This window comes from Oncorhynchus mykiss, chromosome 21 (genome assembly GCF_057628025.1).
Source record: "Oncorhynchus mykiss isolate SJ-2025 chromosome 21, ASM5762802v1, whole genome shotgun sequence".
Classification (NCBI taxonomy): domain Eukaryota; kingdom Metazoa; phylum Chordata; class Actinopteri; order Salmoniformes; family Salmonidae; genus Oncorhynchus; species Oncorhynchus mykiss.
The window spans coordinates 23,265,898-23,287,648 of NC_143042.1; the positions used below are offsets into that span (position 1 = coordinate 23,265,898).

The 21,751-nt window shown below is 45.0% G+C and overlaps 1 protein-coding gene across 1 annotated transcript; it reads left to right on the forward strand.

Moving 5' to 3' along the window:
- Positions 1 to 1,864: 1,864 nt before the first annotated feature.
- LOC110500263 (regulator of nonsense transcripts 2) lies at positions 1,865 to 20,149 on the forward strand. Its single transcript, XM_090214308.1, is given in 23 exon segments — positions 1,865 to 1,950; positions 3,567 to 3,935; positions 4,073 to 4,852; positions 5,033 to 5,193; positions 7,014 to 7,202; positions 7,295 to 7,438; positions 7,937 to 8,040; positions 8,200 to 8,285; positions 8,591 to 8,699; positions 8,856 to 8,969; positions 9,817 to 9,933; positions 10,488 to 10,673; positions 11,766 to 11,969; positions 12,477 to 12,752; positions 12,916 to 13,099; positions 14,335 to 14,495; positions 14,871 to 14,975; positions 15,045 to 15,143; positions 15,281 to 15,454; positions 16,384 to 16,525; positions 19,497 to 19,617; positions 19,940 to 20,014; positions 20,016 to 20,149. Coding segments are annotated over 22 exon segments (3,951 nt in total). The 5' UTR covers positions 1,865 to 1,950; position 3,567; the 3' UTR covers positions 20,068 to 20,149.
- Positions 20,150 to 21,751: the final 1,602 nt, after the last annotated feature.

Below are 21,751 nucleotides of genomic sequence, written 5' to 3' on the forward strand. Positions count from 1 at the left end.
CTAACATAATGTTGTTTTAGGGAATTTGTTGTCGGGTGTGAAGGGACCATTTCAGGTCCTCAGTGATGTGCACGCAGGGTAACTTGAAGCTTTTGACCATCCCTGGCTCCCTTCGGTGTGGATGGGGGCGTGCACTCTTTGCTGTTTCCTGTAGTCCATGATCAAGATAGACAAGCAGTCATGAATCACATTGCCAATCTACTGGCAAATCCTTTTCAATTCAACATTGGAAATCGCAAATTCAACAATGTGTCACCACCTACACCACCCGATGTCACAGGAAGGCCATAAAGATCATCAAGGACAACAACCACCCGAGCCACAGCCTGTTCACCCCGCTATCATCCAGAAAGCGAGGTCAGTACAGGTGCATTAAAGCAGGGACCGAGAGACTGAAAAACAGCTTCTATCTCAAGGCCATTAGTGGTGGCTGTTTAACAGTCTGATGGCCTTGAGATAGAAGCTGTTTTTCAGTCTCTCGGTCCCAGCTTTGATGCACCTGTACTGACCTCGCCTTCTGGATGATAGCGGGGTGAACAGGCAGTGGCTCGGGTGGTTGTTGTCCTTGATGATCTTAATGGCCTTCCTGTGAAATCGGGTGGTGTAGGTGTCCTGGAGGGCAGGTAGTTTGCCCCCGGTGGTGTGTTGTGCAGACCTCACTACCCTCTGGAGAGCCTTGCGGTTGTGGGCGGAGCAGTTGCTGTACCAGGCACGACAGGATGCTCTTGATTGTGCATCTGTAGAAGTTTGTGAGTGCTTTTGGTGACAAGCCTAATTTCTTCAGCCTCCTGAGGTTCACGATGCTGTCTGTGTGGATGGACCAATTCAGTTTGTCTGTGATGTGTACGCTGAGGAACTTAAAACTTACTACCCTCTCCACTACTGTCCCATCGATGTGGATAGGGGGGTGCTCCCTCTGCTGTTTCCTGAAGTCCACAATCATCTCCTTAGTTTTGTTGACGTTGAGTGTGAGGTTATTTTCCTGACACCACACTCCGCGGGCCCTTACCTCCTCCCTGTAGGCCGTCTCGTCGTTGTTGGTAATCAAGCCTACCACTGTAGTGTCGTCCGGAAACTTGATGATTGAGTTGGAGGCATTTAACCTCCAACCCGCTGTTCCTAGGCCTTCATTGTAAATAAGATTTTTTTTAAACTGACTTGCCTAGTTAAAGTCTTAACTATGTTTTTGTTAAAGGCAGTAAATTATGCTTTGTCCCACCAAGATTTACGTGCTAAAATCGCCACTGTGGACCGGTAAAACAAGTTCTCTCCATTGAATTTGTTCTCTTATCAGTAATAGATGAGGGAAAACTGACAAAAATAGAATGGAAACTTTTAGACTATTGAAACCATAACACATTTCTATAAATGTATATAATGGATAATAGGATAATGTTTTACTAAAATGTATAATATTTCGTACCATTAGTTCTGTTTTCTATTATGCATGCAGACATCTGACAGTAAACGAAATAAAACGTGATAACCGAATATTTATCAGTTTAGACCGTTAATTCTTTACCCACAGCAGTTAAGAGTGTTAGGCCAATAACCCGACCAAGGCACTTAATCATAATTGCTCCTGTAAATCTGCTGAATGACTAATGTATAAATAATTGACTGGAACTCTCTGCTGCAACTGTTGCTCCAGCAGACACAACAGAGACCCACTCCCTAATATAATCTGCGACATTGCCTGTCTAAATTAAAGTACCATGAATACATAACTAAATTATAAAATTGGTGTAGTTCAATTTATCTACTGATAAAAATACTACTATATTAAAGATGTTCAATCTGCTTATCCATTCAATAAACAAAGCAGATTAGACCCTACATTTCCTTTCAGGCAGATTATTTGGTGCCTAATCCAAGGGGTCCTTTGCCGCACAAGGAAATCATTTTTACTTATCAACACAAGTCCGATGTTTATTTTGAGAGAAATCGAAGGTAATAATTTGGTTTTAGACTATATTCTATAATGAACGATATGTAATTATTACTAATATATGTTGACACTTGTTTTTGGTTTATGCAGACGATTGACATCGACGATCTTAATGTTCGCGGGCTACCAAGGCATTTGTTTACCTCTCGAGTCGCGACTCAATCCGAAGTGGCCTAACAGTTATCTAGCTAACGCGTTAGCAACGTAACTTTGGTTTAATGTGTACAGTTTTGTCAAAACTGGTGGTAAAAACATTTATACACTTTTTCGTAGTTATAAAATAATTGCACATAGTAGTCGTACAATTGCTAAATTACGGTTCTTACCTAACCGTTGTGTTCAGCAAGTTAGCTTAGTTCATGTTATGTTAGCTATACGTGCGTCGTAGGTAAGACAATGTCAACATAGCTAACGTTACCTAAACAGCACTATCACACATGCAATTTAATAAGAGTCAAATAGGCTCACAACGCACGTTGGCAAACATGTAATTGGCGTGTAGTCAACTTGGAGGTTTTATGCATTTTATGACATTACCTAGATATGGTAGTTGGCGGAGATTTGAAAATAACTAGCGAACGTTAACTAACGTTCGCTATTGCAATATTCAATCACTGACATTTCATCTTGTGACGCTTTCACCAACGGCTGGCTCAAACTTTTAGCAACTCGGTCAGTCACAAATCAAAGTTTGTCACTTGAGCCGAATACAACACCTTACAGTTAAATGCTTACATTTTGTGATACATGTATAGCTAGCAATGTGAATTAGCCAATGATATGATCAACGAATATTAACGTTAAGTCAAAGTTGATATATATTTTTTTGATAAAAAAAACATGACCTTGCGCACACCCAGAATAGTTTATGCACAGGTACTGACGAACAGCGAATAAACTAAGTGGCACACTCCATGTATAAACTCCCAGCAATTGAATGGGTATTTACCAACGTTTCGGGGTCACTGTGCCTTCTTCAGGGTAATATCATGAGTACTTGAACCGGGTTATGTAGACAAACAGTGCAATTAGTGTAACCAATGACAATAGTGAGGGGTGTGTCATAATTATTAAGTTAATTCAAATTTATTCGTGAAACTGTTAAAAAATAGTATATGGCATATTAAATATATTACGCTATTATCATATAGAAACATAATGGAATATTGTAAATCATATTAGCATCAACATATAATATTGTTTAATTAAATTTCACATAATTTCGTATTTCATTTTTGTTACATGAAATCATTTGGTTCAACCTTAATATATAATGAGCATCATCAACAGGGGGAACATATTAGGTGTATAAGCTGTTTATTAAGGAAACATTTGTTCATAAGAAGGGCCTGAGATCAAAGTCAATATTCAGGCCTCTAGGGTTCAATGTTTTTTTATTAAACCTTTATTTAACTAGACAAGTCAGTTAAGAACACATTCTTATTTACAATGACGGCCTAGGAACAGTGGGTTAACTTCCTTGTTCAGGGGAAGAACGGCAGATGTTTACCTTGTCAGCTCGGGGATTCGGTTACTGGCCCAACGTTATTAACTAGGCTTGCCTAGCACTGATATGGGTAACACTGCTAATGTGAATGATTCAACTTTGTTTTTCTAGAATGCTTGCTGAGGGCAAGAGATCATTAAACATGGATGAGAAAGAGGTGAGCTCCTTTAGTAACAAGGAGAAAGACAGAGAGGGTGATAGACGGCCCGCCTCCTCCCGGGATAAAGTGAAGGATGAGGCAAAGATGAGTGGCAAGAAAGATATCGGTAAGGCCGCAGAGGAAAAGAGGAGGAGACTTGAGGAGGACAAAAGAAAGAAGGAAGAAAAGGAGCGGAAACGGAAAGAGGAGGAGAAACAGAAGGCAGAGGAGGAGCAGAGGATGAAGGAGGAAGAGGAGAAGAAACAGCAGGAGGAGCAGGAGAGGAAAGTTCAGGAGGAGGAGGCCAAGAGACAGCGTGAAGAGGAGGCAGCTCAACTCAAGTAAGAGCTCAGGGGTGGAACCACCATAGTAATGTATCTACTGTAGGTGCTCTCAACATCATAAACTTTGTGTATGGTTAGTATTTGTGAATTCCGATAATTGCTAACTTGATTCTCCATCTTTCTTCCCACTCCAGGGAGAAGGAAGAGGGTCACCAGCTCCACCAGGAGGCCTGGGAGCGCCACCAGTGCCGGAAGGAGCTGCGCATCCGCAATCAGAACGCCCACGAGGGCCGTCCCGAGGAAACCTTCTTTAGCCGCCTTGACTCCAGCTTGAAGAAGAACACGGCCTTCGTCAAGAAGCTGCGCACGCTCACTGAGCAGCAGCGTGAAGCCCTCTCCAATGACTTCGGCTCGCTCAACCTCAGCAAGTACATCGGCGAGGCGGTGGGCTCAGTGGTGGAGGCCAAGCTGAAGATCTCTGATGTGGGCTGCGCTGTGCACCTGTGCTCCCTCTTTCACCAGCGCTACGCTGAATTCGCCCCATTGCTCCTCCAGGCCTGGAAGAGGCACTTTGAGGCGCGCAAGGAGGAGAAGGCGCCCAACGTGAGCAAGCTGCGCACCGACCTGCGCTTCATCGCAGAGCTTACCATCGTGGGCCTGTTTACGGACAAGGAGGGCCTTTCGCTCATCTACGAGCAGCTGAAGAGCATCATTGGAACAGACCGCGAGACACACACGCATGTGTCGGTGGTCATCAGCTTCTGTAAGCACTGCGGGGACGACATTGCGGGCCTGGTGCCTCGCAAAGTGAAGGCTGCACGGGAGAAGTTTGGCCTGGCCTTCCCTCCCAGTGAGATCATCAACACGGAGAAGCAGCAGCCCTTCCAGAACCTTCTGAGGGAGTACTTCACCTCGCTCACCAAGCACCTGAAGAAGGACCACCGCGAGTTGCAGAACATCGAGAGGCAGAACAGGTGATGGGGCCTAGGCTTCCTGGGAGAATTCTTTCAACATGACCCATCTCACAACTTCTCTTGTATTATTGATTTCAGTGTATACTCCTGCCACAGTACAAGACGCATAGCCATTTTGAGTAACATGCTAAATGTCTTTTAGTGTACATACTGACACCTCCATGTTTTTTCTTCCTCCAGGCGTATCCTCCACTCCAAAGGGGAGCTGAGTGAGGACAGACACAAGCAGTATGAGGAGTTTGCTACATCCTACCAGAAGTTGCTGGCTAACACCCAGTCTCTGGCTGACTTTCTGGATGAGAACATGCCAGAACTTCCACTGGACAAGACTGTGCAGGAAGGTAAAGAATAACAATCCTTGTATACTCTTTATTACTTTGGTATAGGAACAATATACAGTGCCTTGCGAAAGTATTCGGCCCCCTTGAACTTTGCGACCTTTTGCCACATTTCAGGCTTCAAACATAAAGATATAAAACTGTATTTTTTTGTAAAGAATCAACAACAAGTGGGACACAATCATGAAGTGGAACGACATTTATTGGATATTTCAAACTTTTTTAACAAATCAAAAACTGAAAAATTGGGCGCGCAAAATTATTCAGCCCCCTTAAGTTAATACTTTGTAGCGCCACCTTTTGCTGCGATTAAAAGCTGTATGTCGCTTGGGGTATGTCTCTATCAGTTTTGCACATCGAGAGACTGACATTTTTTCCCATTCCTCGTTGCAAAACAGCTCGAGCTCAGTGAGGTTGGATGGAGAGCATTTGTGAACAGCAGTTTTCAGTTCTTTCCACAGATTCTCGATTGGATTCAGGTCTGGACTTTGACTTGGCCATTCTAACACCTGGATATGTTTATTTTTGAACCATTCCATTGTAGATTTTGCTTTATGTTTTGGATCATTGTCTTGTTGGAAGACAAATCTCTGTCCCAGTCTCAGGTCTTTTGCAGTCTCCATCAGGTTTTCTTCCAGAATGGTCCTGTATTTGGCTCCATCCATCTCCCCATCAATTTTAACCATCGTCCCTGCTGAAGAAAAGCAGGCCCAAACCATGATGCTGCCACCACCATGTTTGACAGTGGGGATGGTGTGTTCAGCTGTGTTGCTTTTACGCCAAACATAACGTTTTGCATTGTTGCCAAAAAGTTCAATTTTGGTTTCATCTGACCAGAGCACCTTCTTCCACATGTTTGGTGTGTCTCCCAGGTGGCTTGTGGCAAACTTTAAACAACACTTTTTATGGATATCTTTAAGAAATGGCTTTCTTCTTGCCACTCTTCCATAAAGGCCAGATTTGTGCAATATACGACTGATTGTTGTCCTATGGACAGAGTCTCCCACCTCAGCTGTAGATCTCTGCAGTTCATCCAGAGTGATCATGGGCCTCTTGGCTGCATCTCTGATCAGTCTTCTCCTTGTATGAGCTGAAAGTTTAGAGGGACGGCCAGGTCTTGGTAGATTTGCAGTGGTCTGATACTCCTTCCATTTCAATATTATCGCTTGCACAGTGCTCCTTGGGATGTTTAAAGCTTGGGAAATATTTTTGTATCCAAATCCGGCTTTAAACTTCTTCACAACAGTATCTCGGACCTGCCTGGTGTGTTCCTTGTTCTTCATGATGCTCTCTGCGCTTTTGACGGACCTCTGAGACTATCACAGTGCAGGTGCATTTATACGGAGACTTGATTACACACAGGTGGATTGTATTTATCATCATTAGTCATTTAGGTCAACATTGGATCATTCAGAGATCCTCACTGAACCTCTGGAGAGAGTTTGCTGCACTGAAAGTAAAGGGGCTGAATAATTTTGCACGCCCAATTTTTCAGTTTTTGATTTGTTTAAAAAGTTTGAAATATCCAATAAATGTCGTTCCACTTCATGATTGTGTCCCACTTGTTGTTGATTCTTCACAAAAAAATACAGTTTTATATCTTTATGTTTGAAGCCTGAAATGTGGCAAAAGGTCGCAAAGTTCAAGGGGGCCGAATACTTTCGCAAGGCACTGTATAAAGACTGTGCGTTTTGTTGTCATTTTGGGTGATTTTTGTTATAAAGCCACATTGTTATCATGTTTTTTTGCTGTTGGTTATATGTAGCCAACAGTCTTTGGTGTCTGTATGTATCTAACCATCTCCTCTCCTCTCTGTGTGATAGAGCACGGCCCTGGCATTGACATCTTCACCCCTGGGAAGCCCGGGGAGTATGACCTGGAGGGGGGCATCTGGGAGGACGAGGATGCCAGGAACTTCTATGAGAACATGGTGGACCTGAAGGCCTTCGTCCCCGCCATCCTGTTCAAAGATAACGAGAAGGGCAAGGACAAAGAAGAGGCTGCTGGTAAAGGTACAGCCGCATACACACATGCACGCATGCACACACACACGGACTCACACTGTCTGAATGACCATTCTCTTGTTGCTGTATCCTTTCCTCAGAGGCTAAAGATGCTGCGGCCACCACAGAGGAGTTGGAGTTGGAGCTCGAGTCTCTAGACATCGCTGATGACCCTCTGGAGCTGGATGGACCTGACGAGGCAGAGAACGAGGCAGAGCTTGCCAAAAAACTATTGGACGAGCAAGGTAAAGATGAAGGTATTCTCTACCCACCAGCCTGCCTGCCACCAAGCAGCACACAACACCCAGCGCTTTGCACTGCCAGCTGTCCATTTTGACAGTTACATCAAGAGGGCGGCAATAATCGAATATCTACAACCTCTGGATAGAGGAGGCATGTTGGTTATTGACATGGACAGTGTCTTGGTGTTTGTGTGTCTCTTCCAGGGCTCAAGTTAGGGTATGAGAGAGGTCAGGGAAACAGAGCTAGAGCCCACTCATGGGTGCTCAGGGCCAATCAAGTAAACAGAGGTGTGTTGCTGAGCATGTGGAAACCAGACAGTCATTCACAAGGTTTCTAATATTCCACATGTATCAACCCCATTCTTAGGTCTATACCTATGCTATGGCTTTGCTCTTTCTGTTTCTGTCGCTGAGTGACTCTTTAAGTTCGCTAAGGGGATATTTGGAGCATGACTTTGTTGTATTCATGTTTGACTGTGTCCTCCCTGTTTCCGTGTGAAGAACAAGAGGATGAGGAGGCAAGCACCGGGTCCCACCTGAAGCTCATCGTGGACGCCTTCATCCAGCAGCTTCCCAACTGCGTCAACAGAGACCTCATAGACAAGGCAAGGAGAGAACACAACACACCTTCAGCATACCCGAAGGATCTATTCCATGCGTAACAATTTGAGTTTAGCCACAAAGGCAATGATTCACAGGGAATGTGGTACTAAATACGCAATTGTGCAGTGAATTAGTCTGACCGTTTGTGTGTTTGTTCACAGGCTGCCATGGATTTCTGCATGAACATGAACACCAAGTCAAACAGGAGGAAGCTGGTCCGGGCTCTCTTCACCGTTCCCAGACAAAGGTACCAGACTCACTATAAAGCTAGCAGATAGTTCATTTGAAAGGATTTGATCAGGAAGCTGGTCCAGACTTTCTTCACTGTTCCCTGACAAAGCACACATGCACACACACACACACACACACACACACGCAAATAGTTAATTTGGAAGGATTTGATCATGGATTGATTTGTGTGGGAATGTTGTTGTTTTTTTTGTCCCTTTTCCCCACTAGGTGGTGTCGTTGCTCATTTAATTTGAAATGGCTTAAAGGAGTCAATGGTACTAACACCATTGTAAAGCTCATGGTTGTGTTGTGTTCTTCCAGGTTGGATCTGCTGCCATTTTACTCCCGTCTGGTGGCCACCCTTCACCCCTGCATGTCAGATGTGGCCGATGACCTGTGCTCTATACTCAAAGGAGACTTCAGGTTCCATGTAGGTCCCAAGACTTTACAACAACTATTAACACCTTTGTCTTTGTTGTGTCTTTCATACAGAACCACTGCCTCATTAAAATAGGACCTGTACTGAAGAAAACAAACAGTTTTGAAGGAGATGTCAATACAGAATGCTTGCTGTGTTGCTTTGTAGATCCGGAAGAAGGACCAGATCAACATTGAAACCAAAAATAAAACTGTACGGTTTATCGGGGAGCTGGCGAAGTTCAAGCTGTTCTCTAAAACGGACACTCTGCATTGTCTGAAGGTAGGGGATGCTTCTCTTTCACCAGGAAGCTGTGCTTTCATTAGCTAGGTTTCCATCCAATTGGTTGACAGATTTTCATGCAACTATTCTAAAATCTGAAGAAGAAAAAAACAATTTTCAAATATTCCAACAAGAGGTGTGTTTCCATCATGTACCAAATAAAAAGCAGAAGTACAATGTTTCCATTTCATTTTTAACTCTACCAATGGTTTTGTCACCAAAACTGTCGCGATAAATAGGTAACTTGCCCAATCTGGTTTTGGCGCATGCTCTCGAGACAACAGTTCGCTGATGAAGTGGACAGGGTGGGTAGGTTATATGATGAGATGTGGATAAGAGCAATATCATTTGCATTTGATAATTGACAGCCTTGCATCCATCATCACGTCACCAGCATTCAAATAACACCTTCAAAGCTCATCACCATCCATCACTTAACCACCAGAACTTATTTCAGCTGCCTATAAACTCTTAATACTTTTCCATGCCGTAGTGGTAGTACAACTTCATATCCAGCATTTACATCATCATGATGGTTTTATTATATCAATATTTGCGCATGAAGGAGTTTTCACTGCAATTGTCACATAATTCATTTTACCGACACAAAATGATCCCACCATGTCGAACGAACAAATTGTTTGTCGACATTTATGAAATTGTACTGACACTTCCTTTCTCCGTCACGCCTGTCGTGATTTTTAAAAATTATATATGACATGACTTTACTCGCATAAAAACTGTGAATGGAAACTAGGTTACTGTTACAATTATTGTATTACACTGTCATCATCATGTTACTGAGTGATGTGTGTGTTTGTGTGTGTGTGTGTGTGTTGCTCTACAGATGCTGCTGTCAGACTTCTCCCACCACCACATAGAGATGGCCTGCACTCTGCTGGAGACCAGTGGACGCTTCCTCTTCCGATCCCCCGACTCCCACCTCCGGACCAGCGTCCTTCTGGTACAAACACACACACGCACACACGGCAATGCACACACGTACGTATACAGCACAGGAGGTTGGCGAAACCTTTAATTAGGGAGAACGGCCTCGTGGTAATGACTGGAGCAGAATCGGTGGCATTTTTTTTGAATAGATTGGACACATGGTTTCCAGGTGTTTGATGCCGTTCCATTTGCTCCGTTCCGGCTATTATTAGGAGCCGTTCTCCCCTCAGCAGCCTCCGCTAATGTATAAGCACACACACCTATCAAACACGATACTGGAATTCCCCAAAGGTTTTGGAGTGCATCCAAAGTCCCGGAGAGAGACATGTCTTGGCCTTCCTAACTGGTGCCGAAATCCAGGGTTAAATCTGATTTATAAAGTGCTATTAATCCAGCTTTATTGTCCCTAAATTGCATTTGGACGAGGTTATTCATGTCGCGTGCACAGCTGCCATATTTTCTAGGTTACGTTTAGCAATATAATAAGATAACAAACCTTTTTTGAGGGATTTCAGTTGGGTTCTATATTGAAGGGCTCACTTGTTTTTGTATGTTTGCTTGTTTCAGGAGCAAATGATGCGTAAGAAGCAGGCGCAGCACCTGGATGCTCGCTACGTGACCATGGTGGAGAATGCCTACTACTACTGCAACCCCCCGCCCATGGAGAAGACTGTCAGGAAGAAGAGGCCCCCGCTGCAAGAGTACATCCGCAAACTGCTCTACAAGGACCTCTCCAAGGTCACCACGGAGAAGGTAGGAAGATGATTACATTTGAGTCACTTAGCAGACGCTCGTATCCAGAGCAACTTACAGTTAGTGCATTCGTCTTAAGAGACAGTCAGCTCCAAAAGTATTGGGACAGGGACACGTTTGTTTGTTGTTTTGCCTCGGTACTCCAGCACTTTGCGGTTGAAATGATACTATGAGGTTAAAGTGCAGACTGTCAGCTTTAATTTGAAGGTATTTTGATCCATATCGGGTGAACCGTTTATGAAATTACATAAATTTTTTCTCCATACATTTTTGTCCATAGTCCCCGCATTTTAGGGGACCAAAGGTATTGGGTCAAATTCACTTATGTGTATTATAATAGTAAAATATATTTGGTTACATATTCCTAGCACGCAATGACTATACAAACTTGTTGGATGCATCTGCTGTGTTTCAGATCATTTTGTGCCCAATAGAAATGAATGGTGCATAATGTATTGCGTAATTTTGGAGTCGCTTTTATTGTAGATAAGAATAGAATGCGTTTCTACATTCTACATTAATGTGGATGCTGCCTTGATGCTATGGATCATCCTGAATGAATCGCTATGCGTGAGAAAGTTAGACGCGCAAATGTCATAACCCCCAATACATGCTAACCTCTGACAATTACAGTAACAGTGGAGGTTAGTATTTTTTTGGGGGAGGTATCATATTTAGACCTCTGGAACTTTCACTGGAACGGTTTCGCCACCTTGTAGAGTCCATGCCTCAACAAATTGTAGGCTGTTTTGAAGGCAAAAGGGGAGCAACTCAATATTAGGAAGGTTTTACTAATATTTTGTACACTCATGCTACACACACATCACAACTGCTGCGACCAAACTCTTATTATACAGCTCTATTTATACCCTTGCCCCTCATCAAAACACTATAGAGAGATTTGAGGGTCTTGACCCCCCCCCCTATTAGTCTGTACTTTCTTTAACATACCAAAAAACTAAACCACAACAGAAGTATCAAACACCTGCCGATTATCATCTTTCCTCTCCCTTCTCGTTCTCCGCTTCCTTGTCTCCCTCTTCCTCATCTCCTTCCTCTCCATTCCCTTCTCTCCTCCCTCCCCTACCCTAGGTGTTGAGGCAGATGCGTAAACTCCCCTGGCAGGACCCAGAGTCTAAAGGCTACCTGATCTGTTGCATGGTCAACATCTGGAACATCAAGTACAACAGCATCCACTGTGTGGCCAACCTGCTGGCCGGCCTTGTGGCCTACCAGGAGGACGTGGGCATCCACGTGGTGGATGGGGTCCTGGAGGACATCCGCCTGGGAATGGAGGTGAGCACCATGGGAGGGTGTGGGGAGGGCAAGGCAAGCCCAGGGTGGTGAGCTGTTTCTGGGATTGGAGGTGAGGACCAGGGAGGAGGAGCTGGTTGGAGTCAGGCCCAGATTCAAGAGTTCATTCCTGGATGTAAGGGCTATGTGAAGAGCCCGAGCAGATTGATGGTACTTTTTTTATGACTTGAATGAGTGATTGTTGAGGCTACGTGTTGTATACCGTGTGAACAGGCTGTCGAACTGCTTGTTTCTGGTTCAGATATGTGGTTTGCGTGACACACAGTAACAAATTGAGTGCTAAATCTGAGGTTCATGTGGGTGAAGTCTTCCCTGGGGCTTATTTATGGTGTTTCTGAGCACAGATGCACTCAACTTCAACACCTTTCTGCCATTCCACCTCACCTGCTTTCTCTCATCTCTCCCCCTCCTCTCCATGTCTATCCATCTCGCCCGTTTTCTCCTCGATCTCAACCCCCATCATCGCTCCTTCTCCCCTCTCCTTTGCAGGTGAACCAGCCCAAGTTCAACCAGCGTCGGATCAGCAGTGCCAAGTTTCTGGGGGAGCTCTACAACTACCGCATGGTGGAGTCAGCGGTCATCTTCCGCACCCTCTTCTCCTTCATCTCGTTCGGCGTGAACCCGGACGGCAGCCCCAGCCCCCTGGATCCCCCCGAGCACCTGTTCCGCATCCGCATGGTCTGCACCCTGCTTGACACCTGCGGACAGTACTTTGACCGCGGCTCCAGCAAGAGGAAGCTGGACTGCTTCCTCATCTACTTCCAGGTCAGTCGGTATGACCGTTTAACCTCCCCTTATTTCACTCCTCTCAGCCTCTCTCTCTCTCTCACCATGAATGGTTTTTGATACTGTTGTGTCATAATGTCAAATACATGAATTCGTTACAAGACTGTCCCTAAACTCTGATGTGTTGTTGTCTGTCCTCCAGAGGTATATCTGGTGGAAGAAGAGTGTGGAGGTGTGGAGTGCGGAGCACCAGTTCCCCATCGACATTGACTACATGATCAGTGACACCCTGGAGCTTCTCCGGCCCAAGATGAAGCTCTGCATCTCCCTGGAAGACTCCACACGACACGTCACCGAGTTGGAGAGGGAGTTCCTCGTTAAACTGGGTAAGAGACTGAGAGAGAGAGCGATTGACAGACACACAGGAATGCAGGCATAAGGGCACACACACATGCACACACACACGCACACTACAACAAGGTTGTTAAAGATCATTGTCATACACGAGTCCCGCACATGTTTCTAGTGCGTGTGTGTGTGTATGCCTGCAGGCCTCGGAAATATGTTGCTGTAGCAGCTAGCTCCTCAGGTTGGCCCACTCCTGCTCTCTGTCCTCCCTGCTGAGCAACATTCCCCCGTGTGTAGGAGGCTGCTTCAGCTCCTACCACTCTCTGTCTGTCTGTCAGACAGGTCTAATTCCCTCATAATAACACGCATACCTGGCCCTCTCACACATATACTACAAACACACAGCAGTCAGACCTGCCTGCACTGTAGCCTGCCACTTAAAGCGCACACTCTTAAGTCTGCACAAACAAAAACACATTTACTCAAGTAAGTGTTCACTTCAGGGTTTATAGGGGAATATGAATAAATACCTGAGTGACATCCCAATGACACGATGTGTCAATACATTGTCAAATACAACATAGCCCTATTGCGCCTGCTGTTCTAAAGTGGCACAATACTGAAAGTGTTTCTTTAGGTGAAACGCAGTTGGTCGCTATCTGATGGAGAGGAAAGTAAAAGAGATGCACAGAGATAGAGAAACAATCAAGAGACCGACAGGATGTAGATAATGAAATACCCCGTGGGACACGGAGGAGGAAGAAGGAAGCACTCATTTAGCGGGTGTAATGCGTTCTGAGTCACAGAACAAGTAGTCCGCTGTATTAACCCAGGCACAGAAAATTGTTTCAAGGTTTCAAGGTGCTGACGTGGAATGCGAGAGAGAACGCTTTTGAAAAACCCTGTGCGTGTCTGTCTGTCTGTACCGTGAATGTTATGAGTGATTGATGAGGGTGATGTAAGCCACAGGCTGTACAGTGGCCTCATTGTTTCGCCATTCATCCTTTAACCAAGATAAGGCACTGAAGGCATTCCTCTGCCTCTGCTGAACCCTCCTTAACTAAGTTCTACTGCTTAGTAGCGTCTCTTAACGTATACATCTATCTGCTCCTCTACTGCTCTCAGCTCATCAGGCTTCTGAAGTTATAGTCACGGTCTCCCCAAGCATCTGTTTTCTCTCGAAGTCTCTTGCTTCAAGACTTAGTCTTGCAACCTGACGCTGCGCCATTCGAATGAAGGTGTGTGTGTGTGTGCGTATGTTTGTGTCCTGAAGGACTGGCCATGGATGGACAGAAGGACGGCCGGCCCTCCAGTGCCATGGGGAGTGAAGGCGAGGCCCTAGACGAGGATGACGAGGATGACGACGAAGAGGGAGGGGCGGACACAGAGGAACAGTCTGGCAATGAGAGCGAGATGAACGAGCCAGAGGAAGAAGTGATTCTGTCCATTTTTTATTCATCCATTCATTCATTGCATGTCTAAGACACAAGTCTCTCATAATAGGTGGATACTAGATCTCTCACTCATTCACTCATCTATCATTCATTAATTTGGCCCTCACCCCTAGTTTTGTAGGGGGGGGGGGGGTCGCAAACTGAGGACAGAAGCCCAGTCCTAAGCAAGATACTGTATAAGGAAGCGGGTCATCTTGTTGTGTTGCTAGATTGATATGTTGACTCAACTCTTATCATGCCCGACGTACAACATAGCTCTCCAGGTTTAGTGTTTTGTTTTTCTACCTTACAGAAGCTAGCACACAATCACCCCCCCCCCCCTCCCCCCCATCTAAGAACCTGCTGTGTGTTCCAGGAAGGGTCTGAGAATGAGGAAGAGGAGCGGGAGGAAGAGGAGGAGGAGAACACTGACTATCTGACTGACTCCAACAAGGAGAACGAGACGGACGAGGAGAACAATGTAAGAAGATGGCAAGGAGAGGGAGAAAGGGAGAGGGGTTATTGTGTTGCTGACGGTCTTGTCCTGTAGGAGGTGACCATCCGTGGTGGCGGTCTGAAGCATGTGGCATGTGCTGAGGATGAGGACTTCATCCAGGCTCTGGACAAGATGATGCTGGAGAACCTGCAGGTACAGTATCTCTCCTATTCTCTCTAATCTGTGTGCCACAGTCACTATGTCCGTAGTACTGTACTACTTTTGTTTTAAAAAACGGGTATTAACAGGAGTTGTGTGTGTGTGTGTGTGTGTGTGCGCTGCGTGTGTAGCAGCGGAGCGGGGAGGCAGTGAAGGTGCACCAGTTGGACGTGGCCATCCCCCTGCAGCTGAAGAGCCAGCTGAAGAAAGGCCCTGGAGGACCCGTCTGCTCTGGAGAGGGAGACGGAGTCATCTCAGACACCATGCAGTTTGTCATGCTCACGCGCAAGGGCAACAAACAGCAGGTACACTCACGCACACATACTAACTTGTTGAAGTCTCCTTCGCTGTTAGTTCAGTCAGATCCCTCCACAGAATCAGCACTGTCAGACCCAGTGATAATATTGACTCTGAGCTGTGTGTGTGTGTGTGTGTGTGTGTGTGTGTGTGTGTGTGTGTGTGTGTGTGTGTGTGTGTGTGTGTGTATTTAGGCCCAGTCCGCTGGTGGAATGAATGGTGGTGGGGTAGAGACGACAAGCTCTTTTACTGTTGTAGGTTCAGAGTGTGTACACATTCTCTGCCCAGAAAAATCAAGACGTTAAAGTAAACCTCTCTAAACTCAGTCCACTACACTTCCAGCAACTGCTTTTAAAGGACATTTACCGGATAACAAACCTTATGTAAACATTATGTTTTGACCAAATAACAGTACCGGCTATAGACGTTTTTTGTTGATGTAAAATGAAGCTATATAAATTGCTTAATGCATTATAGATGACGTGTCTCTCCATACACCCCCATGGTAAAACACACTATCCTCTCCTGTAGTGCCTTTCCTGAGGTGAGGATAAAGCGGTTCAGTGTGTGTTAGTAAGCGTCACAGCTATCTGGACCCCTCCTTGTCAGACACATTCACTGCATTCCTCTGTCAGCTCCACACCATGGGAGTGGCCCTCCCTCACTTTCTCTGCTGCCTGGACCTCTGTCCGGGAAACACATTTGAGTTTTAGCACAGCCAGAGAAAAAACATCACGGGGCATGTTGTAAAAGGTTGAATAGTGAGCCAGGAGAGCATGTTTCTGCAGTGTGAATACTGAGCACTTGTCCCATTGTCTGCCGACAGCATGAGATGTAACTCTTGCTCCTTCTCAATGCTTAATGTGCCTGTTTCAGATCTCCTAACTGGAGTTAAAGTTCTTGAATGTGTCTCTGTTTTGTCTCTCTTGTTTTCCAGTTTAAGATCCTGAACGTGCCTTTATCCTCCCACCTGGCTGCCAACCACTTCAACCAGCAGCAGGCAGAGCAGGAGGAGAGGATGAGGATGAAGAAGCTCACTCTGGACATCAACGAGAGACAGGAGCAAGAAGACTACCAAGGTATTAAATAGGGTGTCCACTCACTCTGCCTCGAGTGGGTGAAAACTCACGTTGGTGATAAAATGTCACTTCCTTATGTTATAAAATACATTTTACCAAGACAAATATGATTATTCATGTTCTGAATCATTCGGTGTGGTCTTTATCTAACATATCATTAACTTTATATCCAAAATGTTGGATTTCATAACCTAATACAGCCGATAAAAAACACAGTCACCACTAGCCGGCCTCCGCCCAGTACCCTGCCCTGAACCTTAGTCACTGTTACTAGCCGGCTACCACCCGGTACTTTACCCTGCACCTTAGAGACTGCTGCCCTATGTACATACAGTGGGGCAAAAAAGTATGTAGTCAGCCACCAATTGTGCAAGTTCTCCCACTTAAAAAGATTAGAGAGGCCTGTAATTTTCATCATAGGTACACTTCAACTATGACAGACAAAATGAGAAAAATAAATCCAGAAAATCACATTATAGGATTTTTAATGAATTTATTTGCAAATTATGGTGGAAAATAAGTATTTGGTCACCTACAAACAAGCAAGATTTCTGGCTCTCACAGACCTGTAACTTATTCTTTGCGAGGCTCCTCTGTCCTCCACTCGTTACCTGTATTAATGGCACCTGTTGGAACTTGTTATTAGTATAAAAGACACCTGTCCACAACCTCAAACCGTCACACTCCAAACTCCACTATGGCCAAGACTAAAGAGCTGTCAAAGGACACCAGAAACAAAATTGTAGACCTGCACCAGGCTGGGAAGACTGAATCTGCAATAGGTAAGCAGCTTGGTTTGAAGAAATCAACTGTGGGAGCAATTATTAGGAAATGGAAGACATAGAAGACCACTGATAATCTCCTTCGATCTGGGGCTCCACGCAAGATCTCACCCCGTGGGGTCAAAATGATCACAAGAACGGTGAGCAAAAATCCCAGAACCACACGGGGGGACCTAGTGAATGACCTGCAGAGAGCTGGGACCAAAGTAACAAAGCCTACCATCAGTAACACACTACGCCGCCAGGGACTCAAATCCTGCAGTGCCAGACGTGTCCCCCTGCTTAAGCCAGTACATGTCCAGGCCCGTCTGAAGTTTGCTAGAGAGCATTTGGATGATCCAGAAGAAGATTGGGAGAATGTCATATGGTCAGATGAAACCAAAATATAACTTTTTGGTAAAAACTCAACTCGTCGTGTTTGGAGGACAAAGAATGCTGAGTTGCATCCAAAGAACACCATACCTACTGTGAAGCATGGGGGTGTAAACATCATGCTTTGGGGCTGTTTTTCTGCAAAGGGACCAGAACGACTGATCTGTGTAAAGGAAAGAATGAATGGGCCATGTATCGTGAGATTTTGAGTGAAGACCTCCTTCCATCAGCAAGGGCATTGAAGATGAAACGTGGCTGGGTCTTTCAGCATGACAATGATCCCAAATACACCGCCCGGGCAACGAAGTAGTGGCTTCGTAAGAAGCATTTCAAGGTCCTGGAGTGGCCTAGCCAGTCTCCAGATCTCAACCCCATAGAAAATCTTTGGAGTGAGTTGAAAGTCCGTGTTGCCCAGCAACAGCCCCAAAACATCACTGCTCTAGAGGAGATCTGCATGGAGGAATGGGCCAAAATACCAGCAACAGTGTGTGAAAACCTTGTTAAGACTTACAGAAAACGTTTGACCTCTCTCATTGCCAACAAAGGGTATATAACAAAGTATTGAGATAAACTTTTATTATTGACCAAATACTTATTTTCCAACATAATTTGCAAATAAATTCATAAAAAATCCTACAATGTGATTTTCTGGATTTTTTTTCTCATTTTGTCTGTCATGGTTGAAGTGTACCTATGATGAAAATTACAGGCCTCTCATCTTTTTAAGTGGGAGAACTTGCACAATTGGTGCCTGACTAAATACTTTCTTGCCCCACTGTATATTTTCTGACATTGCTCGTTCTGATATTTCTTAATTTCTTAATTTTTTTACTTTATGCATTATGTGTGTTACTGCACTGTTGGAGCTAGAAATACAAGCATTTCTCTGCACCTGCAATACAAATCTGTGTACGTGACCAATAAACGTCGTTTTGATTTGAGTAAGCACCGTGCTCTGTTGAAATAGCGACGCAGGCCTCTTGTAGCATCTTTTGAAGATTTGACATTTTGTGGCTGTCGTCTTTAAAGTTGTTTTTGCAGGTCGCAGAAAAGCTAAATTAGCATGACACGAGCTGAATTAAATGTAAAAGGCTTTGAAAATAATAAACTTGGTATACGCTCAGTGCTCCGTTGACATTTCACAGAGATATGCTTGTTTTTGTGTGAAATCTTCTAACTGAAAAAGCGTATAATATGGAAATACTATGTGTCATGTCTCAAAACCGATATCCATCTTACCTCTATTGTTTTATGTACTGCCGATTCAAAGAAAGATGACGAGTTCAATGGGAAAGTGAGCCTGTCAGGGAGCAGTAGCCTTAATTCTTGCACAGAATCCTCCTAGCTGACGCAATGCAATTGTCCTGACTGTTGCCTACTTTTCTTCTCGCGCCTCCATTGATTTAGTTCTGGCCATCCTACAAGAGTTTAAAACTCCCAATAGGTTTTGTAACGGATTATGATAGACATGATGTTTGGAAGAGACATGAGGTTCTCTTAGAGGAGTATCTACACATTATTTTACTCCTTTGTCAAAAGATGCATTTTTGATTGGACACCCTTTTATTATACAGTACTGATAAGAAGAGGGACAGATGGAGAATGGGTCATTAGGAAAAGAAATGGGGAGTGTTTTTGAGAGATGACGAGAGAAAGCAGCAGGAGTACGACCAAAATTCAACATGCCTACACGTTGTTGGTTTGTGTAGCGTTGTTTTAACGTTGTTGGTTCGTGTTGCATTTGTTTCTGTAGCATTGTCTTAAACTCGCTTGGTTTGTGTAGCGTTGTGTTTACCTTCTTGGTTTTTGCTATGTAGAAATGATGGCGTCTCTGGCCCAGCGGCCCGCTCCTGCCAACACCAACCGGGAGCGGCGCCCGCGCTACCAACACCCCAAAGGGGCACCCAACGCCGACCTCATCTTCAAGACCGGAGGAAGGTGAGACTCGCTCCTCAACTTACCTACCCACTACACACACACCACCAGGGCCTGGAATCAACAGCAGACCACCAGCCAAATGCTGGTAGAAAGTCTGAGTGACTGGTGAACTTTCTTTAATGCAGCTGTCACAGTGGCTGGGACAGTGGTGGAATGAAACTTTTGTTTTGTGTCCTAATCACCACCACACCTAAATACACTCACACACAGCCTGTATTCACTGCAGGGGGGAATAGGGTTGGCATTAGAATGGGATCCTGTCGAAGGACGTGGTGCTAGTCAACTCACTGACTCTCCCTCCTTGTTCTCTGCACCTGAACAGAAAGCAGGAAACAAAGCAGGAGAGAAATGAAAGGCACGAAAAGCGTGACAGACAAGAAAGGCAAGAGAAACAACAGTTATGAGGGCCAGGAGGCTAGGGCCAGCCAGCTCAGTCGGACACGCTACTGACAGACTGCATTCTGCACTCAGGCCCTGCTTATGTTTTGAGTATTCTGATCAGATACAGACTTGTCCCCCTTTATTTTTGCACAGTGAAAGAAAATATATCTGTTCTGCTTTGCAGGCACTAAAGTGCATTTTCATATTATTTTTCCTTAAAGCTGTAAAGATTCCTTTCTATCTTTGGAAATAAAGATTGCCCGAACTTTCTATTTTCATCAGAACAGAAATAGCTTGTGGTTCTTTGTCCTTCCCTCATATTTGTCTTGGAAAAGTGACAAAATCATTCAGAAAGGAGATATTTAGATCCACGCCAACATAACGCATCATATTCATGCCTAACATACATTTGACAGATGCTTACATGATACTGATGGCAAAGTACACAATTATGTTTTTGATGAATAACAAAACTTTATTTTGGATTGTCACTCACAATTACATTTTCTCACGAACAGACGCTAGACCATTGCAACCTATGGATGGAAGGAGATGCAGTAATGATGGTACTGAAGGAGTGAATGGGGACAGATATTGGGGCAGGAGGTTGAGGGAAGGATGGGTGTGGGAAAGGAGGTGGATCTTGGATGGATGTTTTGGGGATTTGAGGATGGGATAAATACTCCAGTGAGTGTTCTGGAGACAGCTACTACAGTAAAGCCCTGCTCTGTCCCCTAGGAGATGCTGATTGGAGTCTGGCCGAGGGAGCAAGCAAATGAGAGAGCAAGACAGGGCGAGCGGACCATCGGTCTCGCCTGAGCAGGGAGTGAGTCCGCCAGCCGCCCACTGACGCAAGCGCAGACCCCCACACCTAACCCCGCCGCCGGAGGAAGAGAAGGAGAAAGGGCATCAACGAGGGGTGGGGAAGAGGGGGGCACCCCCTTCAGCCAGCTAAGGCGTTCCAGAGAACACCCCTTCCTTTCTGTGCGTCGCCCGGGACGACACCAGCACAGCAGCACAAACACCCACCCCGCCTGAACAAAAGAACGAATCAAAAGATGAACGATCGACCAGCTGTCGGACGTATGTACGGGCAGACATGGACGCAGACAAACAGACGCACGGACAGCTGGGCTGCAGGACAAGGGACTACAGTCGTCTTCTCTTCGCTCCCGTGCAGGATGAGGATATGGTGTACAAGGGCTCACAAGAGGAGGACAATGGACAGAATGTGTCAAAGCAAAGGGGACGGGTGAGGGTGTAACATCTTTGGAGATGAACTGTGCTTCTCTTACTGGGAACAGGTCTGTTGTTCAGTCTTTTTTTTCTCTTTATCTAGCTAAATCACACACTGTTCAAAGGCAGCTTGATGGAGGAGGAGGAGAGGGAGCACAGATGGGGTCACCACTACTAAATGACTCGATAAACAAGGGAACAAGGAGGACAGGATGATGTACAGAAAGGCGTGGTTGCTTGTGTGAGCAATGGTTACAGATGTAGGATCTTCATTTGAGTCAGTTTGCTACAGCAGGACAATAATCCTGCAGCAACAGGAAATGTGAATTATTATGATTAACAGACTTTTTGGTTGATACATTTTTGTAAAGTTGAAATTAAAATCTTCAGAAGCCTTTTTAAACCTCATGAACTACACGTTTTAAAATGTCCTGCATTGCAGGAAAGTAAGTTGTCCTGAAACAGGGTGATCAAATTAAGGTCCTACATCTGTACCATAGAGATGGTTTGCTCCTCC